The sequence below is a fragment of the Danio rerio genome, chromosome 24 (assembly GCF_049306965.1).
Source record: "Danio rerio strain Tuebingen ecotype United States chromosome 24, GRCz12tu, whole genome shotgun sequence".
Classification (NCBI taxonomy): Eukaryota; Metazoa; Chordata; class Actinopteri; order Cypriniformes; family Danionidae; genus Danio; species Danio rerio.
This window is the reverse complement of record NC_133199.1, coordinates 45,282,501-45,310,467: the sequence shown is the minus strand read 5'-3', so window position 1 is coordinate 45,310,467 and position 27,967 is coordinate 45,282,501. Positions and strand designations below refer to the sequence as shown.

The window sequence follows — 27,967 nt, the reverse complement described above, 5'->3', positions numbered from 1 at the left end:
AGATGAGAAATACAAAACAAAACCCCCAAACACTAAACATTTCTGCTAAAATATTATTATTTATTTATTTCATTACAAGGCAATGCAGTGCAAAATTCAGGTAAAATGCATTAAATAAAGAAATATTTAAATAAATGTGTAATGCATGTAAAATAATGTTATGCTAATGCAAAAAAATTATATATATTACAGCCATTCTTGTCATGTAAAGTGATGAATTTTGTTAAAATATATATATTTAAATTAAATATTATTTTATGGTGCAGAAACACAAGCAGAACAGGTTTATGTAATTATTTACACTGTTTAAATTGGCAACTAATTGTATACATCATTTTCGCATTACAAAAATTAGGTGCAAAAATTGTACAAAAAAAAGTATATATTATTTATTTTTATTCATAAACTAGCCTGATAAATGTAGTCAATATATGAATATTTTCATGAATTCCTCACCACTAATTTTATTAGCCTCAGCCTAAATATGACACTTTCTCATGAATTATTAATGCTATTAACATTAACTGCCACACCTTAAGCTCCGCCTACAGCTCAGTCTCACAGCCATATTTTTTTATATTTAACTCAGCCCAAATATGACACCTGCTTATCAATTAATTATATCTACAGTAAGTTCTCCACCCACATATAATGTCACAGCCCTATGCTTATTTATGCCAGCCTACATATGAGTCCTAGTCATGAATTATTAATGCTATGAGTGCTGATTGCCACCCACCCCTTATACTCCGCCTACAGGCTTATTATAGTTTGCCTCAGCCTAAATATTATGCTTGCTCATGAAATATTATTGCTATTTATACTGACTGACACACCCACAACTTAAGCTCTGCCTATAGCCATATTTTCATTCGCGTTAGCCTAAATATGACTGCCAAACCCACACCTTAAGCTCCTCCCACAACCTTATTTTGTTTATTCACGTCAGCTTAAATATGACATCTGCTTATGAATTGATATTAACACTGGTTGTCACAACTAAAACCCCACCCACAATCTTATTTATATTCCCGTCAGCCTAATTGTAATGTATGCTCATGAATTATGAACACTGACTGCCATACTGACACTAAGCTCCGCCCACATCCTTCAATTTATGTCAGCCTAATTATGGTAATGTATGCCCATGAATAATTAACATTGACTGCCACACCCAGATCGTAAGCTCCGCCCACAACATTATTCTTATTCGCATCAGCATAAATATGACTGATTATTGACATTAACACTGACTGCCACGCCCACACCTTAAGCTCCGCCCACAACTTCTCTCACAGCCTTATGCTTGTTCACAACAGCCTAAATGTGACACCTGTTTATAAAATATTAACATTATTACCTCTGATTTATTAATATTAACATGTCTGCTCATTAATTATTAACACTGACTGCCATACCCACACCTTAAGCTCCACCCACAACAATATTTTGTATTAACATCAGCAAAATATGACACCTGCTTATGAATTATTAATATTAAGACTGATTTATTAATGTTATTAACATGCCTTCTCATGAATTATTAACACTTACAATCACGCCCACACCTTAAGCTCCACCAACCTCTTTTTCACAGGCTAATGTTTATTCATTACAGCTTTAATGTGATACCTTCTTATGAGTTATTAATATTAAGACTGATGTATTAATGTTATTAAAATGCCTTCTCATGAATTATTAACACTGACTGCCCCACCACACTGTAAGCTCCGCCCACATCCTTTGATTTATTTATGCCAGCCTAATTATCATGATGTATGCTCATGAAGTTAATAACACTGAATGTCACACCCACAACATTATTTTTATTCCCATCAGCAAAATATGACACCTTCTTATGAATTATTAATTATATTAACACACCTTCTCATAAACCATTAACACTGACTGTTACTTCTGCTCGTTAAGCTCCACACGCACCTTCTCTCAAAGCCTTATGTTTATTCACGACAGCCGAAATGTGACACCTGCTTATTAATTTCTTACAACAAGACTGATTTATTAACATTATTAACACGCCTGCTCATAAATTATTAACACTGACTGCCACACCCACACCTTAAGCTCCACCCACACCTTCTCTCACAGCCTTATGTTTATTCACGACAGCCGAAATGTGACTCCTGCATATTAATTTCTTACATCAAGACTGATTTATTTACATATTAACATGCCTGCTCATGAATTAACACTGACTGCCACACCCACACTATAAGCTCCGCCCACATCATTTATTTTATTATATTAGTCTAATTATGATGATGTATGCTCATGAATTATTAACACCGAATGTCACACCCACATTGTAAGCTCTGCCCACAACATTAGTTTTGTTCGCATCAGCATACATATACCACCTGCTCACGAATTATTAACATTAACACTGATTTGGTAACATAATTAACATGCCCGCGCTTAAATTATTATCACTTACTGCCACGCCCATACCTTAAGCTCCACCCACACCTCTTTCACAGCTTTGTGGTTATTCAGGACAGCCTAAATGTGATGAATGAACACTGACTTAATTAACATGCCTTATGAATAATTAACACTGACTGCCACGCCTACACCATAAGCTCCGCCCAGAACAGCTCCCACTGACTGCAGATAGGAACTCTTTCTCACATGTGTCACCATAATCAGGTTTTGTTCATTTCTTTCTCTCTATTTTTCGTACATTAATATTTTTACTTTTTCTTTCCTTCCATTTTCATCCCCCCCTCCACCCCCTCCACCACTGCTTTTGCCCCTCCACCCCACTCGGCAGAAGATCCTATCACTCCTACACTTACTACCTGTAAGTAACCACTTTGTGAAAACTAGTTTCAGTGCTTTTTTCTTTCTTTTTTTCTTTCTCTCTCTCTCTCTTCACGCTCTCCTCTTTTTAATATTCATGCATGATTGCGTGGCTTGTGCTTCCTTCAAACCGCATTCTGATCTCCAGCCGGCCGGACAGCGCTGCATTGCTTTAATGACGGATACTGAAACCAATCCCAGCATTGATGAACTGGCCTGCGTTTTGGCCTTGTGAATGATTCATCAGAGCGAACGCTGGGAGAGAAAAACATATATGCTAATTCTCCTCTGGAGGAAATGCTCTTTGGTGCGGTTTGAAGGAAAGATCACATGATCACAAGAATTCCCGTAGAGTTTAAGAAAGCATCAGTTCTTTTCCTTCCCATTGCTGTTTAATGAACGGATCAGTGAATCAAATGAATGAATCGACTCTCTCAGGTGTTCATCCATCAGATCACTGCTCCTGTTGCTTTCCCTTCATCTTTATTATTATTATTATTTTTTTTACATCTGTTTGTGCATGAGTCTGTCTAGTGCATGTTAATCATCACACACACACACACACACACACACACACACACACACACACACACACACACACACACACACACACACACACACACACACACACACACACACACACACACACACACAGTCAAGAATCAAGTGACATTCAAACGAATCAAGTGACTCTCAAATTATTAATCAAATCATTGAACTGAATGCTTGATATTTGACACACCTGATGTGATGAAACACATTCACTTATTTATAAATTTGACTGATATTATTGTTATATTGGTTATGTTAGCATTATTTCTGATGGCTGGAATGGAAAGATTAAATGCCCTCTCCCTTTAGCTTACCTTATTTAAAGCATTATTTTATTTATTTATTGTATTCAGATTTGATAACTGACCATTGTACGATCAGGATAATTAAGGTTTATTAAATAATATCAACTTTTGATTTAAGTAATGCATTGATAGATGTTGAATTGAGCACTAAGTAAGATTAATAAATACCTTGGATGTGTGTATATTTCTTATTTATTGAATAATTAAAGTAGTTATTTTTAAGAAATATGTATACTTAATTGAACACAAGCAGAATACATTTAGAAATCCTGTAGTTTCGACATTTATTATTATTGTTATTATTATTATTATTATTATTATTATAGTTTAATTGTAGATTATATTATGCATATATTATTCATATAATCATGTTTTTATTTTTGAATAAGGAAGTTGCAGAAAAATCTAAAGCATTTATGCATCTTATTTATTAAAAAAATAAATACCTGTAAATAAATGCATTTAATTTAATATTTTTGTTTCTAAAAATGTAAAATAATTATGAAAAATGATCCAGCATTATTATTATTATTATTATTATTATTATTATTATAGTTTATTGTAGATTGTTATGTATATATTATTCATATAATTTTGTTGTTTAATTTTACATAGCAAATCAATGAATTGCATAAAGAAGTTATTAGCATTTAAAGCATTTATGCATCTTGTTCATTTACTGATACTGTACGTATATTATTTCAAATATGAAATAAGTAAATACAGGTAAAAATTAAAAATCATTTTTAGTAATAATAATAACTAAAAATTATTTTAAAAAATTCTAAAGCCATTTATAAAAAATGCTAATGATTATGAAAAATGATCCAGCATTGCCTGAAATTATTTGACACGCCTGATCTGATGATACACATTCACATATTTGTAAATTCAGATTTGATAACTGACCATTGTACGTTCAGATTATTTAAGTAATTAAATAATATCAACTTTTGATTTAAGTAATGCATTGATAGATGTTGAATTGAGCACTAGGTAAGATTAATAAATGCCTTGGATGTGTGTATATTTCCTATTTATTGAATATTTGAAGCAATTACTTTTGAGAAATGTGTATACTTAATTGAACACAAGCGGAATACATGTGTAAAGCTTGTAGTTTGTACGTTTATATATCATACATTATTATTATTAGAGTTTAATTATTCATTATATTATGCATATATTATTCATACAATCTTGTTTTTATGTTTGGATAGCAAATAAATGAAATGCATAAAGAAGCTGCACAAATATCTAAAGCATTTATGCATCTTGTTCATTTGCTGATACTGTACATTATTCTAATTGAATTTATTGAGTTGTTTTGTTGCTCTTTTACAGTGTTTACATTATTCAATTAAATTTTCAGATGATATGAAATAAACACACATAAATAAATACGTTTAATTTGATATTTTTGTTTAACGTTAACAAATAAGTTATATTAATAAGCATGAGTTAATTAAAAATGCTATCAATGATTTCTGAAGGCGTTTATAAAATAAATAATGAATGAAAATAATTATAATAATAAATGAACCAGCATTGCCTGATAATGAGAATAGATTCGTTGCATTATTTATTCACCTTTGTTCATGTTTTAGTTCAAAGCAAATCAAAAATGTATTTATGAAGCACCTTAAAAACACAGCGTGTAGCACAAAGTAAGCATAAAACACAACAAAATACACCGATATAGTCAACAACACAACAATGCAGAAAGAAATATAGAGTACAATCGCATACAAATATTTCCAGTCAAATAACATTACATATCATTGACTTAACTTTAAAAATGCCTTGGACGTTGGGTCAAATATGGATATTTGATAATTCTTTTAAATTAAACTTACATTTTTGACCATATTTGACCCAATGTTGTGTTAAAACACAGGTGTCAAACTCCTGGAGGGCCGCAGCTCTGCACAGTTCAGCTTTACCTCTTATTAAACACACCTGATCAAACTCAGCAAGTCCTTCAGGCTTGTTTGAAACCTACAGGTAAGTGTGTTGGAACTAAACAGTGCAGAGTTGCGGCCCTCCAGGAACTGAGTTTGACACCTGTGGGTTAAAAGAACACAGCATTAGTCTAAGTGTGTAGTAAACACTGAAATAAACATTAAGTACACTCTTAAGAACATCCCTTCTTTCTGTATTTGTGTGTGTTTTGTGTTGGCGAATTGCATTATGGGATGTAGATCTCTGCTCTGTCCACTTCTGATGTTGAAAATTCAACTCTACAGTTTAACAAAGTGACTTTATTGACCTTTTTAGTGGTTTAAAATAATATAAGTGTGTTAAATAACAGTAAATGTGCTGCAGTTTATTACAAGGTTTCTGTAGCGTAATGTACAACAGCAGCACACACAATACAGCACTGCGGACATGCAGAAAACACACTTCTTTGTTAACTTTTCATGGTTAAATCAAGATCTCATAATGCAATTCAGAAGCAAAATGACATGGAAAAAACAAACAAACATGAATCACAAAATATGTAAAACTGCTAAATTGCGGATATTTATTTACAGTGTAGAATGAACAGACGCATTGTTTCCTGATAGTCAACTTAGTAAAGTTTGTTGCGGCTCTGCATGAATTAATGTGCTTTATTTATAGCGTCTGGAATCTGCGGTTTAATCTGCTTTATTTGCGCGGAGGGATTCCTTCAGGCCTTCAAACGTGACATTCATGCAGGAGCGAGAGAAAGTCGCATCTGTTTGTGTCGGGATCCGCAGCCTTCAGCCAGGATTAGACGAAGATCCAGAGTCTGTTGATCAAATCCCCCGATATGGAGAGCATCTTCAGCATTTATAACTCTCTCTATATTTGGACACACAATACTGAACACCAATATCATTACATTAGGAGCAGGCTGCTCTTCTGCTATTCTGAAAACAAATGATTTATTGCAGTTAAGACTTTTTTAAAGGTAAATAGCTGCAAACAATTGATGTGGGCTTAGTTTTACAAACAATTTAAGTGGAGGTGGCACGGTGGCTCAGTGGTTAGCACTGTGGCCTCATAGTAAGAAGGTCGCTGGTTTGAGCCCTGGCTGGGTCAGTCGGTGTTTCTGAGTGGAGTTTGCATGTTCTCCCCCTGTTGGTGTGTGTTTCCTCCGGGTGCTCCGGTTTCCCCCACAGTCCAAACACATGCGCTATAGGGGAATTGATCAACTATATTGGCCGTAGTGTATGAGTGTGTGTGTGTGAATGAGTGTGTGTGGGTGTTTCCCAGTACTGGCTTGCGGCTGAAAGGGCATCCGCTGTGTAAAACATATGCTGGAATAGTTGGCAGTTCATTCCACTGTGGTGACCCCTGATGAATAAAGGGACTAAGCTGAAAGAAAATGAAGTTGGACGTTCCTACATTTAATTAGCCCAAATTCAGCCCACATCAATTTTTAGCTCACTGCATTTGATATTTAACTGAGGAGCTTTGAGACACTCATTGCTGAACCGTATATATGTGTTGTGTAATCAGTCCATGAGCAGCATCAGCTTTGGGAGTGTAATCAATGGAGACTTGGAGCAGGTGTGTGTTTGTGTTGCATGACAGGATTTGTAGTCCATATGCCAGCAGATTAGTAGTCTGTTAGCGATCTGCACAGGCTGGATCATTGGTGACCGTGACATTATGCATTATTGTTTTTTTATCATTTATTATGTTTTTTTTTTATAATATGCAAAAAAAGTTGTTTTTATTTTTAGATGGCAAATAAATTAAGGAAGTTGTGCAAATATCTAAAGCATTTAGACATCTTGTTTTAAACTATCTTTAGGACAAAATGAACCCTCTTAAGAAATTATTTTTTTAGTTTGTCTTGTTAACCTAATTAACCAACACTGTAAAAAAATAAAAAATTAAAAAATAAATATGTATTATTTATATATATTTAATATATAAAAAAATTATTTATATATATATATATATATATATATATATATATATATATATATATATATATATATATATATATATATATATACATAATTGAATTAATTTTTTTATTTGATTTAGTTTTTAAGACCCACTTTATCAAAATATGAAAACTGTTTATATATATATATATATATAAATATATATATATATATATATTTTTTTTTATTTATTTATTTATTTTTATATATATATATATATATATATATATATATATATATATATATATATATATATATATATATATTATATATATATATATATATATATATATATATATATATATATATATATATATATATATATATATATATATATTTATATTTATATATATATATTTATATATATATATATATATATATATATATATATATATATATATATATATATATATATATATATATATATATATATATATATATATATATAAATAAATAAAAAAAAAATATATATATATAAACAGTTTTCATATTTTCTTATTTATCATTATTATCATTATTTAAAAAAAAAAATGTCCTGTTTATTTTTGGTTCTGAATTGCATTATTGGATTTTGATCCTGCTTCCGACAATTTATAGGCTTAAAAAGTTTCAAAGAAGTGTGTTTTCTGCACATGTATTAGTGTGCAGTGCTGTATTGTGTGTGCTGGTGTTGTATATTACGCTACAGAAATCTTGTAATAAACTGCAGCACATTTTCTAGTATTTTGCACACTTTTTTCTCTAGAGATTATTTCTTAGATTATTTTAAACCACTAAATTGTCAATAAAAGTCATTTTGTTAAACTGTAGAGCTGAATTTTCAGCATCCACAGTGGATAGAACAGAGATCAACATCCCATAATGCAATGGGCTATATGCACAGCTAGTGTTTTTTTCTTATCGATAAACTTCTGGTGAAAGCTTAATGTGACTTTCTTTTTTATTTTATTCGTTTTTTTTTTGTTTTTACAGTATCAACATTATAATGTAATTAATGTAACCAATCAAATATGCTTAAGCATTCATTTATTTGTTGAAGCGTAAAACAAAATGAAAAGCCATGAAAAGCACACGACATCATGATCAGCAAGCTAGTGTGGAATCTTCATTGAAAATACTGGGGTAAAATCAAATGTTCATATTTTAAACACATGGCATGGAAAATGTTCATTTAATGCAGTGCTTCTTATAGAGTCTGAGACCCACTTTATATTGTATATCAGTCAGTGAAGATGATAAGTAAAGAAAACAGACTTTAAACGCAGAGATTTTGTAACGGCATACAGTTGAGAGAGAGCTTTAGTTGGGCTACTGAAAATTAAAGTTCTTCTGCATACACCTCATTCACAACCTGAAATAAACCCATAACACACAAAATATGAAACTGTAGATTAACCGATTTTTTCAGTGTGGTGCAGCCTTTAAATTAGACTTTAAGCTCAATAAATAATATCTAGTAAATATTATGCGCTGTCATCATGGCAAAGATTAAAGAAAGTAGTTATTAGCGCTCCAGAGTGCTCTTTAACAGATTTCATCTAAACATAACTCATAATAACTCTAAACTTTTAATAACTCATCTCTAATAACTGATTTATTTTCTCTTTGTCATGATGACAGCACATAATATTAGACTAGATATTCTTCAAGACACTAGTATTCAGCTTAAAGTGACATGTAAAGACTTCACTAGGGTAATCAGGGTAAAGTTAGGGTAATTAGGCAAGTCATTGTATAACAGTGGTTTGTTCTGGAGACAATCCAACACTAATATTGCTGAAGGGGTGAATAATATTGACTACAGCAGTTTTTACACACACACACACACACACACACACACACACACACACACACACACACACACACACACACACACACACATATATAGGAAATACTGTCAAAAATGTCTTGCTCTGTTAAACATCACTCAGGATATATTTGAAGAAGAATTAAATTATTCGAGTAATTTAGTGCTTCATCACAGATTAATATTATCAATGTATTTAAGTGTGAAGTTTCAGCCCATTGTGTCCTCCATATTCACAAACCATCATGACATAAACCGTAGAAATCTCCTCTGGTCTCTCTCTCTCAGATGTTCCCGTTAACTCGGTGTTCAAGCGAGCGGGAGGCCTTAATTAAATCCTTCAGCGAAGCCTCACGCAGAACAAGAAACAAATTAATTGTAACAAGACGATGTGCATTTGTCTCGGCTGATGGCGGCTATGGAAGCAGAAAAAAAGCCCAGAGAGATTTCCCAGTCGGGCCGCGGGCTCACCGTCGCCCTCTGATGCAGATAATGAAACCCTCCGTACTATAAATGGTAATGGATCAGACCGGGAAAGTTTGGAAATGAGTCACCAGCAGCAATCAGACTCTTTAATTAAATTAGGGTCCAATTAGCGTCTATTAATGGGTGCGTGCAGCATACCTGGGGATTTAGGGCTGGAAATCCTGCTGAAAGCTCTGTGGAGATGAATGCATCACCGGGGCTTATGAAGCATTAAACGCACACACACACACACACACACACACACACACACACACACACACACACACACACACACACACACACACACACACACACACACCTGTAAACCTGTGAACCGATGAACCTGCATAATCCCAGACATTCATGATGTACTCATCTCTGTGTTGGACATGCTGCTGATAGTGGTTGCTAGGGTGTTAGTGTAGTCTGAGCAGTTTCTACGATATTCTGGGTGGTTTTTAGTGGTTTTGGGTGGTTTCTAGTGGTAGTGGGTGGTGTTGTGAATTCTGGGTCATTACTAGGGTGTTACGGGTGGTTACTAGGATTTTATGTGCAATTGCATTGGTTGCTAGGGTGTTAGGGTTAATTGTTATGGTATTCTGGGTGGTTGCTAGGGTGTTATTGGTAATTGTTATGATAATCTGGGTGGTTGCTATGGTGTTAGTGTAGTCTAAGTGTTTGCTATGATATTCTGTGTGGTTGTTAGAGTGTTGTGTGTAATTGGTATGGAATTCTGGGTGGTTGCTAAGGTGTTTTGAGTAATCGCTATGGTATTCTGGGTGGTTACCAGGGTGTTATTGGTGGTTGCTAGGATATTATGTACAATTGTTGTGGTTGCTAGGGTGTTATGAGTAATTGTTATGGTAATCTGGGTGGTTGCTATGGTGTTAGGGATAATTCTTATGGTATATTGGGCGGTTGCTAGGATGTTAGTGATTTCATGGTATTTTTATTCTGGGTGGTTGCTAGGGTGTTATGAGTAATTGCTATGGTATTATCAGTGGTTGCTAGGGTGTTATGAGCAATTGCTTTGGTTTTCTGAGTCATTACTAGGGTGTTATGGGTAGTTGCTAGGATGTTACGTGCAATTGCTGTGGTTGCTAGGGTGTTATGAGTAATTGTTATGGTAATCTAGGTGGTGGTTAGGGTGTTATGGTTAATTTTTATGGTATTCTGGGTGGTTGCTAGGTTGTTATGAGTAATTGCTATGGTAATTTTATTTTGCGTGGTTGCTAGGGTGTAAGGTCATTTCTATGGTGTTATCAGTAGTTGCAAGGATGTAAGTAATTGCTATGGTATTAATATTTTCAGTGGTTGCTAGCGTATAATGAGTAGTTGCTGTGATATTCTGGGTGGTTGCTAGGGGGATGTTGCTAATTGTTATCGTAACCTGGGTGGTTGCTGTGGTGTTATGGTAGTCTGAGCAGTTGCTATGATATTCTGGGTGGTTGCTAGGGTGTTCTGTGTAATTGGTATGGAATTCTGGGTGGTTGCTAAGGTTTCATGAGTAATTGCTGTGGTATTCCGGGTCATTACTAGGGTGTTATAGGTGATTGCTAGGATGTTATGTGCAATTGCTGTGGTTGCTAGGGTGTTATAAGTAATTTCTGTGATATTCGAGGTGGTTGCTAGGGTGTTATGGCTAATTGTTATGGCATTCTGGGTGGTTGCTAGGGTGTTATTTGTAATTGCAATGATATTCTTATTCTGGGTGGTTGCTAAGGTGTTATGGTTGATTGCTATGGTATTTTCAGAATTATTGCTATGATATTTTGGGTTGGTTGCTAGGGTGTAGAATTCTGAGTGGAGGTTAAAGTGTTTTAAATAATTGCTAAGGTTTTCTGAGTGGTTGCTAGGGTGTCCACAGCACATGCTAGGGTTGTTAGGGTGTTCTGAATTTCTGCTGTAGTATTCTAGGGTGTTCTGAGTAATTGCAATGAGGTGCTGGCTTGTTCTTTTGTTGTTAATGGAGTCTGATGTATTACTATAGTTCAGTGTTTCTCAACCATGTTCCTGGAGGACCACCAGCTCTGCACATTTTCCTGTCTCCTTAACTAAACACACCTGATTCAGATCATCAGGTCATTAGCAGAGACTGGAAGACCTGTACTGGGTGTGACAGACAGTGGAGACATCCAAAACATGCAGTGCTGGTGGGCCTCCAGGAACGTGGTTGAGAAACACTGCTATAGTATACTGTGTGGTTGCTAGGGTGTTTGGGATTGTTGCTAGCATGTTGGCAGTAATTGGTGTTTAAGTGGATTCTGGGTGGTTTCTATGGTCTGGGTATTTGCTTAAGACTTATTTAGGCATGTATTATTTGCATTGTCTGTCTCATACATGAAGCTATGAAACCACGTCTTTAATATTTCTGTAAAGTTGTTTAATTTATGCCTTCTCTATGACTGATCAGTTTAACTGTAGTGCTTTTAGACTTAATGAGCCGTGTTTTAGTGCTGAATGTCCTCTTTTAAATGTGGGTTTGTGAGTTTCTGAAGTGCATCCAGCACACACGGCTGTTTTTGCGCATCTATTTAAAGACAGACGAACACTCATCCCATTTGTTAGAGCTCTAAAATATTTATTTCCAGCATGTGGTGATGTTGCTGGAGTCTGAGCGGCTTCAGAGATCTGCTCAGTGGATGTTTGAGTGGAGCTGCAGGTTACACTGACACTAATAGTTTAATGGACAGGGTAATAGCATTAGGGTGTAGTGCACACTCGCTCTGATGCTGTACTGGCCATCAGTGCTGCTCTGACGATATTGATGCGGCAGTGGGTTCAGTGAGGGTCCCACTTTAAAGCGTGATCACGGTATGATTTTGAGGGTGCTTATATGGCCATGCGAGTAAACTGAAACACCTGCTTCATGTTGATGCTGCTCTACATAGTTACTGTGAGTGTTTGTGACAGATGCTGATGAGCAGCAGATGTTTGTGATGCAGATTTCAGCTTCACCTGCAACCGTTTAATTAAACTGTCAACACATTACTTCTTAATATTTCTCAGCGTCATGAAGGAGCTCGTTCGCACGTTAAAGCATATTACAATGATCCGAATATGAACAGCTGGATTATTAATAAGCATGTGTAAATGTAATGCTTAATTTTAATATGTTAGCTGCTGCACTATAAGTATTGCATCAATGTCAGTTGTTTATTAATGAATTTCTTTGTGTCTCTGTTTTCATTTGATTTAAATTGAGGTCTTAATTATATCTGGCAATGGGGAATTTACATTTATTTGAATGTTTATTAATTTACATTAATTCTTAATAACAACAATACCTACTCTGGTCCTCTTACAGTATTTATTTTCAATATATAAATATTAAGCAATTAAATATCTGCATATTATCTTAATATTTCTCCACATCATGCCCAAAGAGCTGCTTCACACATGAAAGCATATTACAATGATCATGACAAACCTGAACAGCTGGATTATTAATACGCATATAAAAATATAACGCTTAATATTCATGCAAATAAATGAACATATCAGCTGCTGCTTCATAATTATTTGCTTCAATATTTGTTGCTTATTCTTTTTCTCCTCTGTTTTCATTTGGTTTAAATGATGCCTTAATTATATATATAAGGAATATATAATTATATTCCTTTAATACTATTCTACCTATTCTTAATTATATCTAGTTTAAGTTTATTTAAATGTTTATAAATATGTAAAACAATGCCTACTTTAGTCAAAATGCATCAACTATTTTAAACAAATAAATATTATGCAATTTAATATATATTATCTTAATATTTCTCAGCATCATATAATCCTTCATGCATGAAGAGCTCATTCACACATTAAAGCATATTACTGTGATCATATTACAGGCAAACATGAACAGCTGGATTATTAAAATGCATATAGAAATATATCAGTTGTTTATTATTATTATTTTTATTATTATTATTATTATTTTATTGTTGTTATTATTATTATTATTATTATTATTATTATTTTATTATTGTTATAATTATTATTATTATTTTGTTATTATTATTATTATTTTATTGTTATTATTATTATTATTATTTTATTATTGTTATTATTATTATTATTATTATTATTTTATTGTTATTATTATTATTATTATTTTATTGTTATTTTATTGTTATTATTATTATTTTATTGTTATTATTATTATTTTATTGTTATTTTATTATTATTATCATTATTATTATTTTATTGTTATTTTATTATTATTATTATCATTATTATTATTTTATTATTGTTATTATTATCGTTATTTTATTATTATTATTATTATTATTATTATTTTCTCTCAGTTTTTATTTGGTTTTAATGATGTCTTAATTATATCTGGCAATGGGGATTTTACATTTATTTAAATGTTTATTAATATGTAAAATCATTGTAAATAAAAACTATGAAACTATAAAAATACATTAATTATTTGAAATAGTTAAATATTATGCAATTTGATATATGCATATTATCTTAATATTTCTCCACATCATGTAATCCTTCATAAACCAAGAGCTTGTTCACACATTAAAGCATATTAAAATAATCATATTACAGCCAAACCAGAACAGCTGGATTATCAATAAGCATGTATACATATAATGCTTAATATATATAGCAGGTGATGCATCATAATTATTTGCATCAGTATCAGTTGATTATTAATATTATTCTTTATGTCTTCATTTGGTTTAAATGATGCCTTACTCATATCTGTCAATGGGGAATTTACATTTATTTCAATGTTTATTATGTAAATATGCATATTTTAAATTGCATAATATTTATATATTTATTGTGACTAGAGTTGGCATTATTTTTTTATTTACAATGAATTTACATTTATTTAGATGTTTATTGATATTTAAATTCATTGTAAATAAAAGCAATGCCTACTCTAGTCAAAATATGATATTTATTTAAAATATAAATAGATATTATGCAATTTAATGTATGCATATTATCTTAATATTTCTTAGCATCATCCCTGAAAAGCTCATTCACACATTAAAGCATATTACAATGATCATATTACAGCCAAACTAGAACAGCTGGATTATTAATAAGCATATACAAATCTAACGCTTAATGTTAATGCTAATAAATGAACACATCAGCTGCTGCATCATAATTATTTGCATCAATATCCAGGTAATATGTGGTTGTTTTTTCAGTTTAGTGGCTAATTGTAATGTACAATTTTAAAAAGGAGGCGTGGCACCCAACCCCACCCCTAACCCCAACCGTCATTGGGTGATGAGCAAATCATACTAAATTGTACGAATTAGATCATACCAATTCATACGAATTAGCCACTAAAGCAAAGAGTTAAGAATTGCTGTGAGACTGCATTGCAATAACTGTTGTTTATTATTTTTTTCTTTGCTTCAGTTCTCATTTGGTTTAAATGATGCCTTAATAATATTTGGCAATTGGGAAATTACATTTATTTGAATGTTTATTAGCCTAAATTAATTGCAAATAATATTTAAAATTTAACATACAGAAATATAATTCTTAATATTAATGCAAATATAATGAATATATCAGCTGTTGCGTTATTAAATATATATTCATCAATATCAGTTGTTTATTATTATAATCACTTATTTGATTTATTTGATGGGATACTAATATCTGGCAATGTTAAAATTACATTTATTTGAATGTTTATGAACCTGAATTCATTGCAAATTAAAAATACCTACTACTATAGTAATTGCAAATTGTTTATTTTAAAAATATAAATATTATACTTATATTAATTACCTTAATAGTTGAATTAGCATGTAAAAAGCATATTTAATGAGCATATAGAAACAGTGGCACTGTGCACTCAGTATTCACCACTGCTTCTTCTTTAAAGCAGGGAATGCTGGGAGACTCGCTCATGTCTGAGACGTCAAAGTCTGAGTGAAAACGTGCAGGTGACCTCTGTATCTTGCGGGAAGTGCGTTTGATGGCGCGCTGACAGCTCATGTCAGGCTTCAGTGCTCATTTCAATACGCCTGCAAAATCATCAGTCATACATACTAATAGAAAACTCGGCGTACTGCGAGCTGAAGCCCGTCCAACAAAGGGCTGCTTCAGTGTAATAGACACTCACTTATGCTTAGAACAATGGAGAACACTGTCATACCACTGATACCTGTAATACAACGCATCATGCACATCTAGATCAGCGCGTGATGAATAGTTCTTACACTTTAGATATAAATGTGAAGGTTTGCATGAGTAAAATTTGCCCTCCGTTTGCTATAGTGTTCTGGTAGACATACGACAAATGCAAAAGTGGTTACTAGGGTGTTGCTTTAGTGTTTGTGGTGGTTGCTAGGTTGTTTTGGTGGCTTCTACTGTATCTGGAGTCGTTGTTAAGGTGCTTAAAACTGTTTGGGCTGTTGGAAAGGTGTTGGTATGTAGCTACAGTATCTGTTTGCTAAGTGTTCTGGTGGATGCTTGAGGATTTAGAGTGGTTGTCAGGGTGTTGTAATGTGGTTGTTATATTGTTAGAGTGTTGCTAGTGGATGTTTGATAATATAGAGTAGTTGTCAGGGTGTTGTTATGTGATTGTTGTATTGTTAGGGTGTTGCTAGTAAATGTTAGAGAATATAGAGTAGTTGTTAGGGTGTGATAATGTGGCTGTTGTATTGTTAGTGTTGCTAGTGGGTGTTAGAGAATTTAGAGTAGTTGCCAGGGTGTTGCTATGTGGTTGTTATATAGTTAGAGTGTTGCTAGTGGATGTTAGAGAATTTAGAGTAGTTGTCAGGGTGTTGCTATGTGGTTGTTATATAGTTAGGGTGTTGCTAGTGGATTTTAGAGAATTTAGAGTAGTTGTCAGGGTGTTGCTATGTGGTTGTTATATAGTTAGGGTGTTGCTAGTGGATGTTAGAGAATTTAGAGTAGTTGTCAGGGTGTTGCTATGTGGTTGTTGTATTGTTAGAGTGTTGCTAGAGGATGTTAGAGAATTTAGAGTAGTTGTCAGGGTGTTGCTATGTGGTTGTTGTATTATTGGGGTGTTGCTAGTGGGTGTTAGAGAATTTAGAGTAGTTATCAGGGTGTGATAATGTGGTTGTTGTATTGTTAGGGTGTTACGAGAGGATGGGAGAGAATTTAGAGTGGTTGTCAGGGTGTTGCTATGTGGTTGTTATATAGTTAGGGTGTTGCTAGTGGATGTTAGAGAATTTAGAGTGGTTGTCAGGGTGTTGCTATGTGGTTGTTATATTGTAAGGGTGTTGCTAGTGGATGTTTGATAATATAGAGTAGTTGCCTGGGTGTTGTTTGATTGTTGTATTGTTAGGGTGTTGCTAGTAAATGTTAAAGAATATAGAGTAGTTGTCAGGGTGTGATAATGTGGTTGTTGTATTGTTAGGGTGTTGCTAGAGGATGTTAGAGAATTTAGAGTAGTTGCCAGGGTGTTGCAGTGCTTTTGTTATATTGTTAGGGTGTTGCTAGAGGTTGTTAGAGAATTTAAAGTAGTTGCCAGGGTGTGATAATGTGGTTGTTATATTGTTAGAGTGTTGTTAGTGTTGTTGTTAGATTGTTTATCGACCCAACCTTGTTACCTGAGTATTTAGGCTGGTTATAGGGTGTTTCTGTGTGGCAACTCTAGTGTTCTGGTGCTTTTTTGGTTAATTGGGTGTTTGCCAAGGGGTTGAGTAAAGTATTTTTGGTTGCTAGGGTGTTTTAAGGTGTTTGAGTTATGTGGTTGTCGAATTGATCAGGGTAGTTGCCAGGTTAAGGTGTTGCTGTGTGTTAAAGTGCTCTGATTGTTACCTGGGTGTTTTGGTGGTTACTAGAGTGTCTTGTGGGAATTTAACAGTGTTGCTGTGTGGTTGCTAGGATAGTATGTTGGTTGCCATCTTGCACTATAATCTGTTGGTCACACTTTATTTTGATGGTCTGTTTGTTGAATTTAAGTCACCCTGCATCTACATGCCAGCTAATTCTCATTAGATCATCAGTAGACTGTTAGGTTGGGGTTATTGTATGTTGACATGTACTTGCAAAGTTACTTATAGTCAGTTAAATGTCTGTTGAATGTCTGTATAGACAGATGTTAAGCAAACAGTCTACTAATAATCAAATGGAACATCAAAATAAAGTGTTGCCGATCTGTTTAATTGGCCTTTATTGTGTGTGTGAATTTTAACACAGCGGTGTGTATGAAGTAAATGAAATCAGTGTTGTGTTGCAGAGTTAAAATGTGTTTCTCCGAGGTGAACATCAGCCAAACCTCTCGATCTTCATCTGTAAATGAGCATCAGAATGGCCTCAGTTTTCAGGAGAGAGTTTGTCCCTCCAGGGGCTCCGTCCATCAGCACTTTATTTCTGCTTTTCTGGGAAAAACAGAGAAACCTACTTGTGTTTAAAGAGGCTTTTTGCGAGCTCTATCACTGTGGCTCTATCTGCAGGGGTTCAGGTTCAACTTCAAATGGATGCGTTTATGCTGGGAAAAAAACGTGGAAAGAGAGATGGAAACGGTGATGTTTGAAAGACCAAGAGAAATGTAAAGCGTGAGGGTTTATTCTGCGGGGACGGTGACTAAAGTGGCCGTCGGCATTAGATATGCATGAGCGATGTGTGTGCGTGTGCGTGTGTGTGTGTGCACAGCAGGAAGGAGTCTGTGTTCTCTCGCTGTCCTTCTCTCTGTCCTGATATGCTGGAGGCCATCGCACAACAATAAAAGCATGATTATCTTGCAGGAGTTCAGCGTTTACACCTACACTAGACTCCAGACTTCACGCGGTTCATGGACATCAGTGTTTCTGAAAACAAAGTTTGAGAAAGACGTTCGCTGTGCAGTTTTCAGACTTGAAGTTGCTAGAAACAAAAAAGCGGAGATGAGTGACGGTCGCGCATTATTTTAGTAAAACTCTGAGTTCTGAAGAGAAAATCTGAAGTGTTTTTCTAGCTTTACTTGGTAAAAATAATCAGAAATAAGAATAATAAGAATGATTAGTGATAAGGAAAAATCACAGGTAATACATGGAGGTAGACACAGCATTTTGACTTAAATGTCGTTATTTCAATTAAAGGTTTAAAGTTGTACTTTTGGTGATTGATAATAAAGCTTTGTAGATTTGTACAGTTTTCATTCTAAAATTCGTTTTCTTATTTATATATATATATATATACACAGTTGAAATCAGAAGTTTACACACACTCTATCTAACACTCTATCTTATAGTTTTGCTCTTAAACTGTATAACTTTGGTCAAATGTTTTGGGTCTCCTTCCACAAGCTTCTCACAATAGTTTGCAGGTATTTTAGCCCATTCCTTCTGACAGAAATGCTGTAACTGAGTCAGATTTGTAGGCTGTCTTGCTCGCACAAGCTTTTTCAGCTCCGCCCACACATTCTCTATAGGGTTGAGATCAGGGCTTTGTGATGGCCACTACAAAACATTCACTCTGCTGTCCTTAAAGCACATGTGAACTAATTTGGCAGTGTGCTTAGGGTCATGGTCTGTCTGGAAGAGCCATTTGTGGTCAAGTTGTAATGTCCTGGCTGATGTGTTGAGATGTTGCTTCAGTATTTCTCCATAATGTTCTGTCTTCATGATGCCATCTATGCTATGAAGTGGACCAGTCCCTCCTGCAGCCCCACAACATGATGCTGCCGCCCCCATACTGCACAGTTGGGATGGTGTTCTAGGCTTGTGCGCTTTCCCCTTTGTCCTCCAAATGTAACACTGCTCATTATGGCCAAACTGTTCAATCTTAGCTCCATCAGAGTCTCCACACATTAGTCATTTCCCCAGTGTCATTCAGCTAATGGTAATCAGGCTTTGTTGTTGATTCTGGCTTGTTGATTCTCCATGTTGTCACAGAAGGAAACAGTGTGTTTGAGCTTTTCCTTCAATACTATTCTACAGTTGTGCCTCACATTAACTCAAATGTTGTCAATCAGCCAATCAGAAACTTCCAAAACCCTGACATCATCATCTGAGCTTTTCCAGAGGCAGAATAATCTGATTGTGTGTAAACTTGACTTTCAAGAAGAGTTATAACAATTTCTCAAAACACATCTCTCTCATTATTCTGCTATTAAGCAGAACAGAAACACTTGTGATCATCCTAACTCACCTAAAAGAGGAAAAGTTTAGTCACATTAAAAATGAATTAACATCTGACTCTTGTATATGGTGATGTGCCTTTAATACAGTGTATGCAAACTTCTGCTTTCAACTGTACATGGGTATGTACAGTTGTGTTTGTATGTATATGTGTGTGCCTGCCTGTGTGTGTGTGTGTATGCCTGAATATGTGTGTGTGCGCACTTGAATGTCTGCGTTTAGTGATGCGTGTCCCCTCAGCTGGTGTGTGTGTGTGTGTGTGTGTGTCTGTGTGTGTGTCTCTGCATCTTCTTCTGCTGTCACGATGAATATCTGCGTCTCTGCTGCTGCTGCTGTCGATCTGTCTCCTGTCAGTCTCTCTGCCCGCGGCACAAAACTCCAGCAGGAAAAAACACCACTGTCACACATACACACACACACACACACACACACACACACACCGTTTACACTGCATTTACAGCATTCAGAGATGCTCAGCTCAAGCGCTTCAGCCACACCAGAGACACTTTCTGCTCTGAGAAACTCGTCCTGACACACCACTAACAGCGCAGGAGAATGCCACACTCTTTTCTCTCTCAATCCTCACTTATTTTGGTGGATTTTTTTAAGTTTCAGGATTTACAGTTTTGTTGTTTATTTTCTGATGCACAATTATTTTTTGTCTGCTCACGGTTCTCACCTTTTCCTGTTATTGCAATTTAATTAATTGCAAATGCATTTTCACTTAGTTTGTGCATTAAAGGCCGCATTATTAGAACATGTGCATTTTTATTTGATGTTTGAAATAATCTCAACAGCAACACAAAAAGAGGGCGGGACATATTGTAGCTCCTCCCCTTTAAAAAAAAGCCAATAACATTTTTTTTATTGTCAGTGAGATCCGTTGATCCATGTGGGTGGAAGTGACAAACTACATGCTTTACATGTTTATTTCAGTTTTATATCTTCCAAATGTGAATATGTCTTGGTGCATACTAGCTTACAGAGATCCTAGAAACAAACAATACTGATATTAACATCTAATTATCTAGGCCCAATCCCAATTCTATTTTTGTATCCTTGGCCCTTGAAACAGAGTATGAAGGGGAAGGGCCTCAAAATGTATCCCTAAGAAATGGGACAGCACTGCAGCACCTGCAGACGTCATCAACGTCATCATGATCTCTTGATCATGTTATCATAAGGATATAATGTGACAATAGGATCATAACTGTACTGTGCAGTTACACCGTGGCCATATTCATCTGTGTAAACACACCATAAAACAACATTAACATTAGCAGACACTTTAAACAGCTCAATCCCAGCCTCTAGACTGCTCTGACTGAGTATTCGAGTGTCATTGAGGGTCAGAATGTTGTGTTGCTGTACAGGAGTTATTATTATGAATTATAGATAGCCAAATTTAACAGGTTTTTTTTATTATTGTTTTTTTTTTTTAAGCGTGACGGTAAAACATGAACGCAGTTATGAATATATTAAAATGTGTTTGTTGTAAAAATTCGTACTAATGACAAAAATACTCATTTCCGTGTGCAGTGATTCTGCCGTTGTGGCTGGTGTATTCTGGGAAATTTTCATACCCCTTGGTTTCTAGTGTATTCTGGAAAAATCTCAGTTTCAAGGAGTATATAGCCCTTCCCCTTAGCCCTACGCCTTTTAGCTAAAGAGAATTGGGACACACCTAACCCTTCACGTAAATACGCAAATTAAGGGTTAAGGGGAAGACTAAGGGGGAGAATTGGAATTGGGCCTTAATTTCATGGGACCTTCAAATGGTTTAATAATTTAAACCAGCATTTTAATTAATTAATTTTATTTTGAATCTTAAAATTGTAAAGAGAATTCAATATTTACATTTTCACTTACAATTTTTGTGAATTAATTGTTTATATAATAATAAAAAAAAGTATTTGCAGGCTCCTATATCACAATTTTCTCATAATTGCAATTTTAGATGCTTTTTCACTTAGTTTGTACATTAAAGGTCACTTTTTAGTTGCATTATAAGAACATCCAATAGATAATTGGTAATTCTTTAACTAAATAAGTCTGATCTTTTTCACATTAATGTTTTTTTAGTTTTACAATTTCCAAAGTCTAAAAGTTTCACAAATTAAAACAATGACAGTTTTTTTCTCTGAAATTAAACCTAAAATGTGGTTTATTTTTAAAGAGAATTCTGAATTGACATCTTGAACTTATAATTTTTATTAATTAATTTTTTAAATATTTAAAGTATTTGCATGTTTTTTTCCCAAATTAGATTTTTTCCCCTTAATTGCAGTTTTAATATGCCTTTTCACAGATCTGGTTTTAAAATTCGTTAATTTTTCTCTGTTGCATAATGAATAATCAAATTGGGGATTGTGACCAATTTGGTTAGTTTCCCCTCCCCAAAATATTCATAAAATAGTTCAAAAATATATCTTTTTTTTAATTCAGAGTTTATATATTGCACTTACAGTTTAAAAATTCTTATTATTTTATTTGGTAACACTTTACTACAAGCTTCAGTTAGTTAATGTTAGATAATGCATGTACTAACATGAGCAAACAACCAACAATGCATTCATTACAGTATTTGTTCATGTTAGTTAACATTAGTTAATGAAGAGACAGTCATTCATTGCTAGTTCATGTTAACTCAAAGTGCATTGACTAATTTTTACAAGCATGAGTTTGAATCTTAACTATGATTAATAAGCACGGCACATGTATTTCTCATAATTAGTTCATGTTAATAAATACATTCTCTAACATTAAATAATAAAACTTTAATGACCTACTATTTATTTATTTCACCCCAAGTGCATCAAAAGCTATTAATTGCATATATCTACCTCACAATTCTGACTTTTTTCTTTTTTGATATCTAGAAATTTAGTTTTAAATGGAGCAGTTACTTATATTCTTTCCTTCTGTGGAACAACATTAAGCTTTAAAACTAGTTCTGAGCATCTGACAAAACCCTAAATCTTCATAAACCCCTCCACCCAGACCACCCTGGACTGCTTTAATCTGTTTTGCAGTTGTTCTGCATGTTCTGCTTGGCAGTGTTTGGTCATTTATTGAGCGGTCTCAGTAACACAATTGCACATCTATTTTCCATCTCCTCTCGGCTGGCTCCTAGTTTTACTGTGAGACTGAGATTTGCAAGGAAATAGGCTGCTGAATTCCCTGTCGGAGCGTTTCAATCAGCCGGCGTCCCGAGAGCGTCAGTCTGAACATCTCCATGAGGAGAAACCCGGCTTTACCCGCTGTCAGCTTTCAGCGCTCTCCAATAACCACTCCGTTCCTCTCAAATCCTGCTTTATAATGGAAAATATGAAAATTCTGATGCCCAGAACAGATGTAGATCGAGTAATCCCAGGTTACCGAGTGTCTGACAAAATGCAGACACAATAGCACAGGAATCACAGCAGCGTGGCGGCGACAGGAATAGAAGCCGGGAGGAATATATTAGCAGCATCTACATCGTAAAACACATTATCTGACAGCTAAAACTATATATGCAGATTCATCAGTGACTCGTTTGGGTGGTTGCTAGGGTGTTGCTATGTGATTGTAAATGGGGTGGTGTTTGGAGTGGTTCAAACTGTTCTTTGATGTTGTTTTTGTTGTTGATGGGGTGGTTGCCAAGGACTTGCTGTGTGATTGTGAAAGTGTTTTTAGGTTGCTAGGGTGTTTATATGGTTGCTAGGGTGCTGCTATGTGTTTGGAAACAGGTTGGCTAGGGGTTGCAAATGTTTTTTTTTTTTTTAGGATTCTACGATGTTTGCGATTGTTGTCATGGGGTGTTTGTGTGATTGTGAAAGTGTTTTTCAGGTTGCTAGGGTGTTTAGATGATTGGTAGGCTGTTGCTATGTGTTAGGAAACAGGTTGCCAAGGGGTTGCAAATGATTTTTAGGAAGATATGATGTTTGCGATGGTTGCCAAGAGGTTGTTGTGTATTTGTGAAAGTGTTTTTAGGTTGCCAGGGTCTTTGGATGGTTGCTAAGGTGTTTGGATTGTTGCTTGGGCGTTGGTATGTTTTTGGAAAACAGGTTGCAAATGATTGTTAAGGATGCTGTAATGTTTACAATCATTGCTAAGGGGTTGTTTAGTGATTGTGAAAATGTTTTAGGTTGCTAGGGTGTTTGGATGGTTGCTAGGCTGTTGCTATGCATTTGGAAACAGGTTGCCAAGGGATTGCAAATGTTTTTAGGGTGATATAATGTTTGCAATGGTATCCAAGGGTGTTGTTGTGTGATTGTAAAAGTGTTTTTAGGTTGCTAGGGTGTTTGGATTGTTGCTAGGGTGTTGATATGTGTATGAAAACAGGTTGCCAAGGGTTTGCAAATGGTTTTTATTATGATATGATGTTTGCTATGGTTGTGTGATTAAGTAAGTGTTTTTAGGTTGCTAGGGTGTTTGGATGGTTGCCAAGGGGTTGCTATGTATTTGAAAACAGGTTGCCAAGGGGTTGTAAATGTTTTAATAAGATGCTATAATGTTTGCGATGGTTACCACAGGGTTATTGTGTGGTTTTGAAAATGTTTTTAGGTTACTAGGGTGTTTGAATGGTTACTAGGGTGTTGGTATATGTCTGGAACAGGTTGCCAAGGGTAACAATTGCTTTTTAGGATGATATAATGTTTGTGAATGAAACATTGAATGACCATCAGCCAATCAGAATCAATCATTCAGCAGCCCTGCAGTAAAAATAACTTTAAGAATATAAATATGACATACAGTCCGCTCAAACGTGTGCTGTATAAATCTATATAAACTCTACAAGCTACAGAAGCAGTTGATTTGTTTCTCCGGCGTCTCTAAACGCTTCTGTTTGTATGCTAATAAGGCATTTGCCAGTTCCTTCATATTGCCACTGTATGCTAATTTATTTTCCCAATTACTCAGATCTGATTTGCTAGGATGGGATTTGGGAGGTAATAACACTTCAAAGTGCCGAGCCGTGGCTCCAGCGGCGGGAGAGCGGATCTCTGGTGTGACGCCTGCACATTTACAGAAGCTCCACATCTACTAAATTGGCATACATTTCAGACGCTCGTATCAGCAAAGATTTGTCTTCGCGCTGACATTCTCACGCTACACTTAAAAACAAATTAGAGTCTCAGCAGAAAGCCTGAACATGACAGTAGCGCAGCAATTACTGAGGAGAACTCATAGTGTCTGAGCTCCAAACGCACTGCGCTAATGACTCCAGCGACACTCGGGGTTAAAGACGAGCGAGGAAAGGATGCTGGAGGAACAGAGCCGATGATGATGATGATGATGAGCCACAAACAAACAAACAGAAGCCAAACCAATGCACAGAGCTGGGTGGATTACTTATAAATACGTGACAAAATTTGTACTTACTTATGAAATGTAATCAGTTACTGATTACAAGTTACTTTACAAGTAAGAAATATCACTTGGATAACACATTTATGACAACATAATCAGACTACTTTTGGATTATATTTAGATTTATTTTATGGTGATGTACCCTGACTGCTTCTGGATTACATTTAGATTACTTGTATGGTTACAATCACACTATGTTTGGATTACATTTTGATTACTTTTATGGTGATATAATCTGACTGAGTTTAGATGACATATGGTGATGTAACCTGACTGCCTTTGGATTACATTTAGATTACTTTCATGATGATGTACTTTGACTGCTTTTGGATTACATTTAGATTACTTGTATGGTTGCAATCACACTATATCTGGATTACATTTTGATTACTTTTGTGGTAACGTAATCTGACTAAATTTAGATTACTTTCATGGTGATATAATCTGACTACTTTTGGATTACATTTAGATTACTTTTGTGGTGACGTAATCTGACTAAATTTAGATTACTTTTATGGTGATATAATCTGACTGCTTTTGGATTACATTTAAATTACTTTTATGGTGACATAGTCTGACTGAATTTAGATGATTTATGGTGATGTACCCTGACTGCTTTTGGATAACACTTAGATTACTTGTATGGTTACAATCACACTATATTTCTATTACATTTAGATTACTTTGATGGTGACCTAATCTGACTAAATTTAGATTACTTTTATAGGGGTTTAATCTGACTATTTTTGGATTACATTTAGATTACTTTTATGGTGACAATTTCTGGAATTTAGATTAACTTTATGGTGATGTACTCTGACTACTTTTGGATTACATTTGAATTACTTTTATTTTGATATAATCTGACTGAATTTAGATTACTTGCATGGTGATGCAATGTGACTACTTTTGGATTACATTAAGATTACTTACAGTACATGGTGATATAATCTGACTAAATTAAGATTACTTTTATGGTGATGCAATGTGACTACTTTTGGATTACATTTAGATTACTTACAGTACATGGTGATATAATCTGACTAAATTAAGATTACTTTTATGGTGATGTAACTTGAATACTGTTGGATTACATTTAGATTACTTACATAGTGACAAATTTTGACTAAATTTAGATTACTTTTTTGGTGATTTAACCTGATTGATTTTGGATTACACTTAGTTTACTTTTACAATGTGATCTGATTAATTTTAGATTACTTTTATAGTGATGAACTACATTTGGATTACATTTAGATTACTTTTGTGGTGACGTAACCTGATTAAATTTAGATTACTTTCATGTTGACATAATCTTATTGAATTTAGATGATTTATGGTGATGTACCCGGACTGCTTTTGGATTACGTTTAGATTACTTATAATGATGTAATCGACTGAATTTAAATTACTTTTTTTGTTGATGTAATCTGACTACTTTTAGATTAAAGTTCCATTGATTTTATGGTAATGTAATCTGACTGAATTAAGATTACTTTTATGGTGATGTAACCTGATTACTTTTGGATTACATCTAGATTACTTTTGTGGTGACGTTATCTGACTAAATTTAGACTACTTTTATGTTGATGTACTCTGACTACTTTTGGATTACATTTAGGTTACTTTCATGGTGATGTAATCTGACTGAAGTTGGATTACTTTTATTGTGATGTAACCTTACTGCCTTTGGATTACAATTAGATTACTTTTATAGTGACATAATCTGACTGAATTTAGATTCCTTTAAGGCAATGTAACCTGACTGCCTTTGGATTACTTTTTTTTTATGATGACATACTTTGACTGCTTTTGGATTACATTTAGATTACGTATGTGGTTACATAAACATTTTAACTGGATTACATTTAGATTACTTTTGTGGTGACGTAATCTGACTAAATTTAGATTAGTTTTATGTTGATGTACTCAGACTACTTTTGGATTACATTTAGATTACTTTTATGGTGATGTAATCTGACTAATTTTAGATTACATTTACATTACTTTTGTAGTAACCCTTATTTGATGTCATATATACAGAAGCAGAATAATCATCAATAATCATGTGCCATTCTGACAGATAGAAAGAAAACATATCTTCATTCTTTATCATCTTTCTGTAAATGTGACCCAAACATTTAGAGGCCAGACCAACGCATCTGTTCGAGCTGAGCTGGTGTTAATGGCCGCCGCGAGCGACTCTCAATCAATCTTGTTTATTCAGCTGCTTCCATATGTCTCTGCGCTCCCTGCTGCCATTTTACACTCCTGCCCAACGGGACGCTAATCACTAAACCGCTTCCTTCAAATCCTCTGACACACCAGTCACGTTTAATGGATGCGTTCATCTAAAGCGCAATAATCAGTAATGGCTGAGTTTAAACTGTCTACTGTTGGAGCAGAAAGTGAACACACACTCATGTTTATACTGCAGCTCTGCTGAATGCTGGATTCTGATCGGCTGATGATCACTCTGAGGTGTTTGGTTATTGTCAGATAAATGCACAGCTAAAGTAGTTCCGGCAGGCATTACAGCTCCATATCACTCCGCTGAATGATTTGAGTTATTTCACAGCTACAACAGTCAGAAATCACATCAGAACACAACAGAAGAGTTTGGAGGAGATGTGGAGGACAATAGTGCTACACACAGGAGACGTT

General features: G+C 34.6%; 1 protein-coding gene across 1 annotated transcript in view; it reads left to right on the top strand.

Annotated features, from left to right (window-relative positions):
* The window catches only part of ptprma (protein tyrosine phosphatase receptor type Ma), a gene marked incomplete at both ends in the record, with an annotated part of 269,837 nt that overhangs the window by 224,797 nt on the left and 17,073 nt on the right, over nt 1-27,967 (top strand). The window contains 1 exon segment of the mRNA NM_001018133.2: nt 2,792-2,821. Coding sequence (NP_001018143.1) covers nt 2,792-2,821 — 30 coding nt within the window.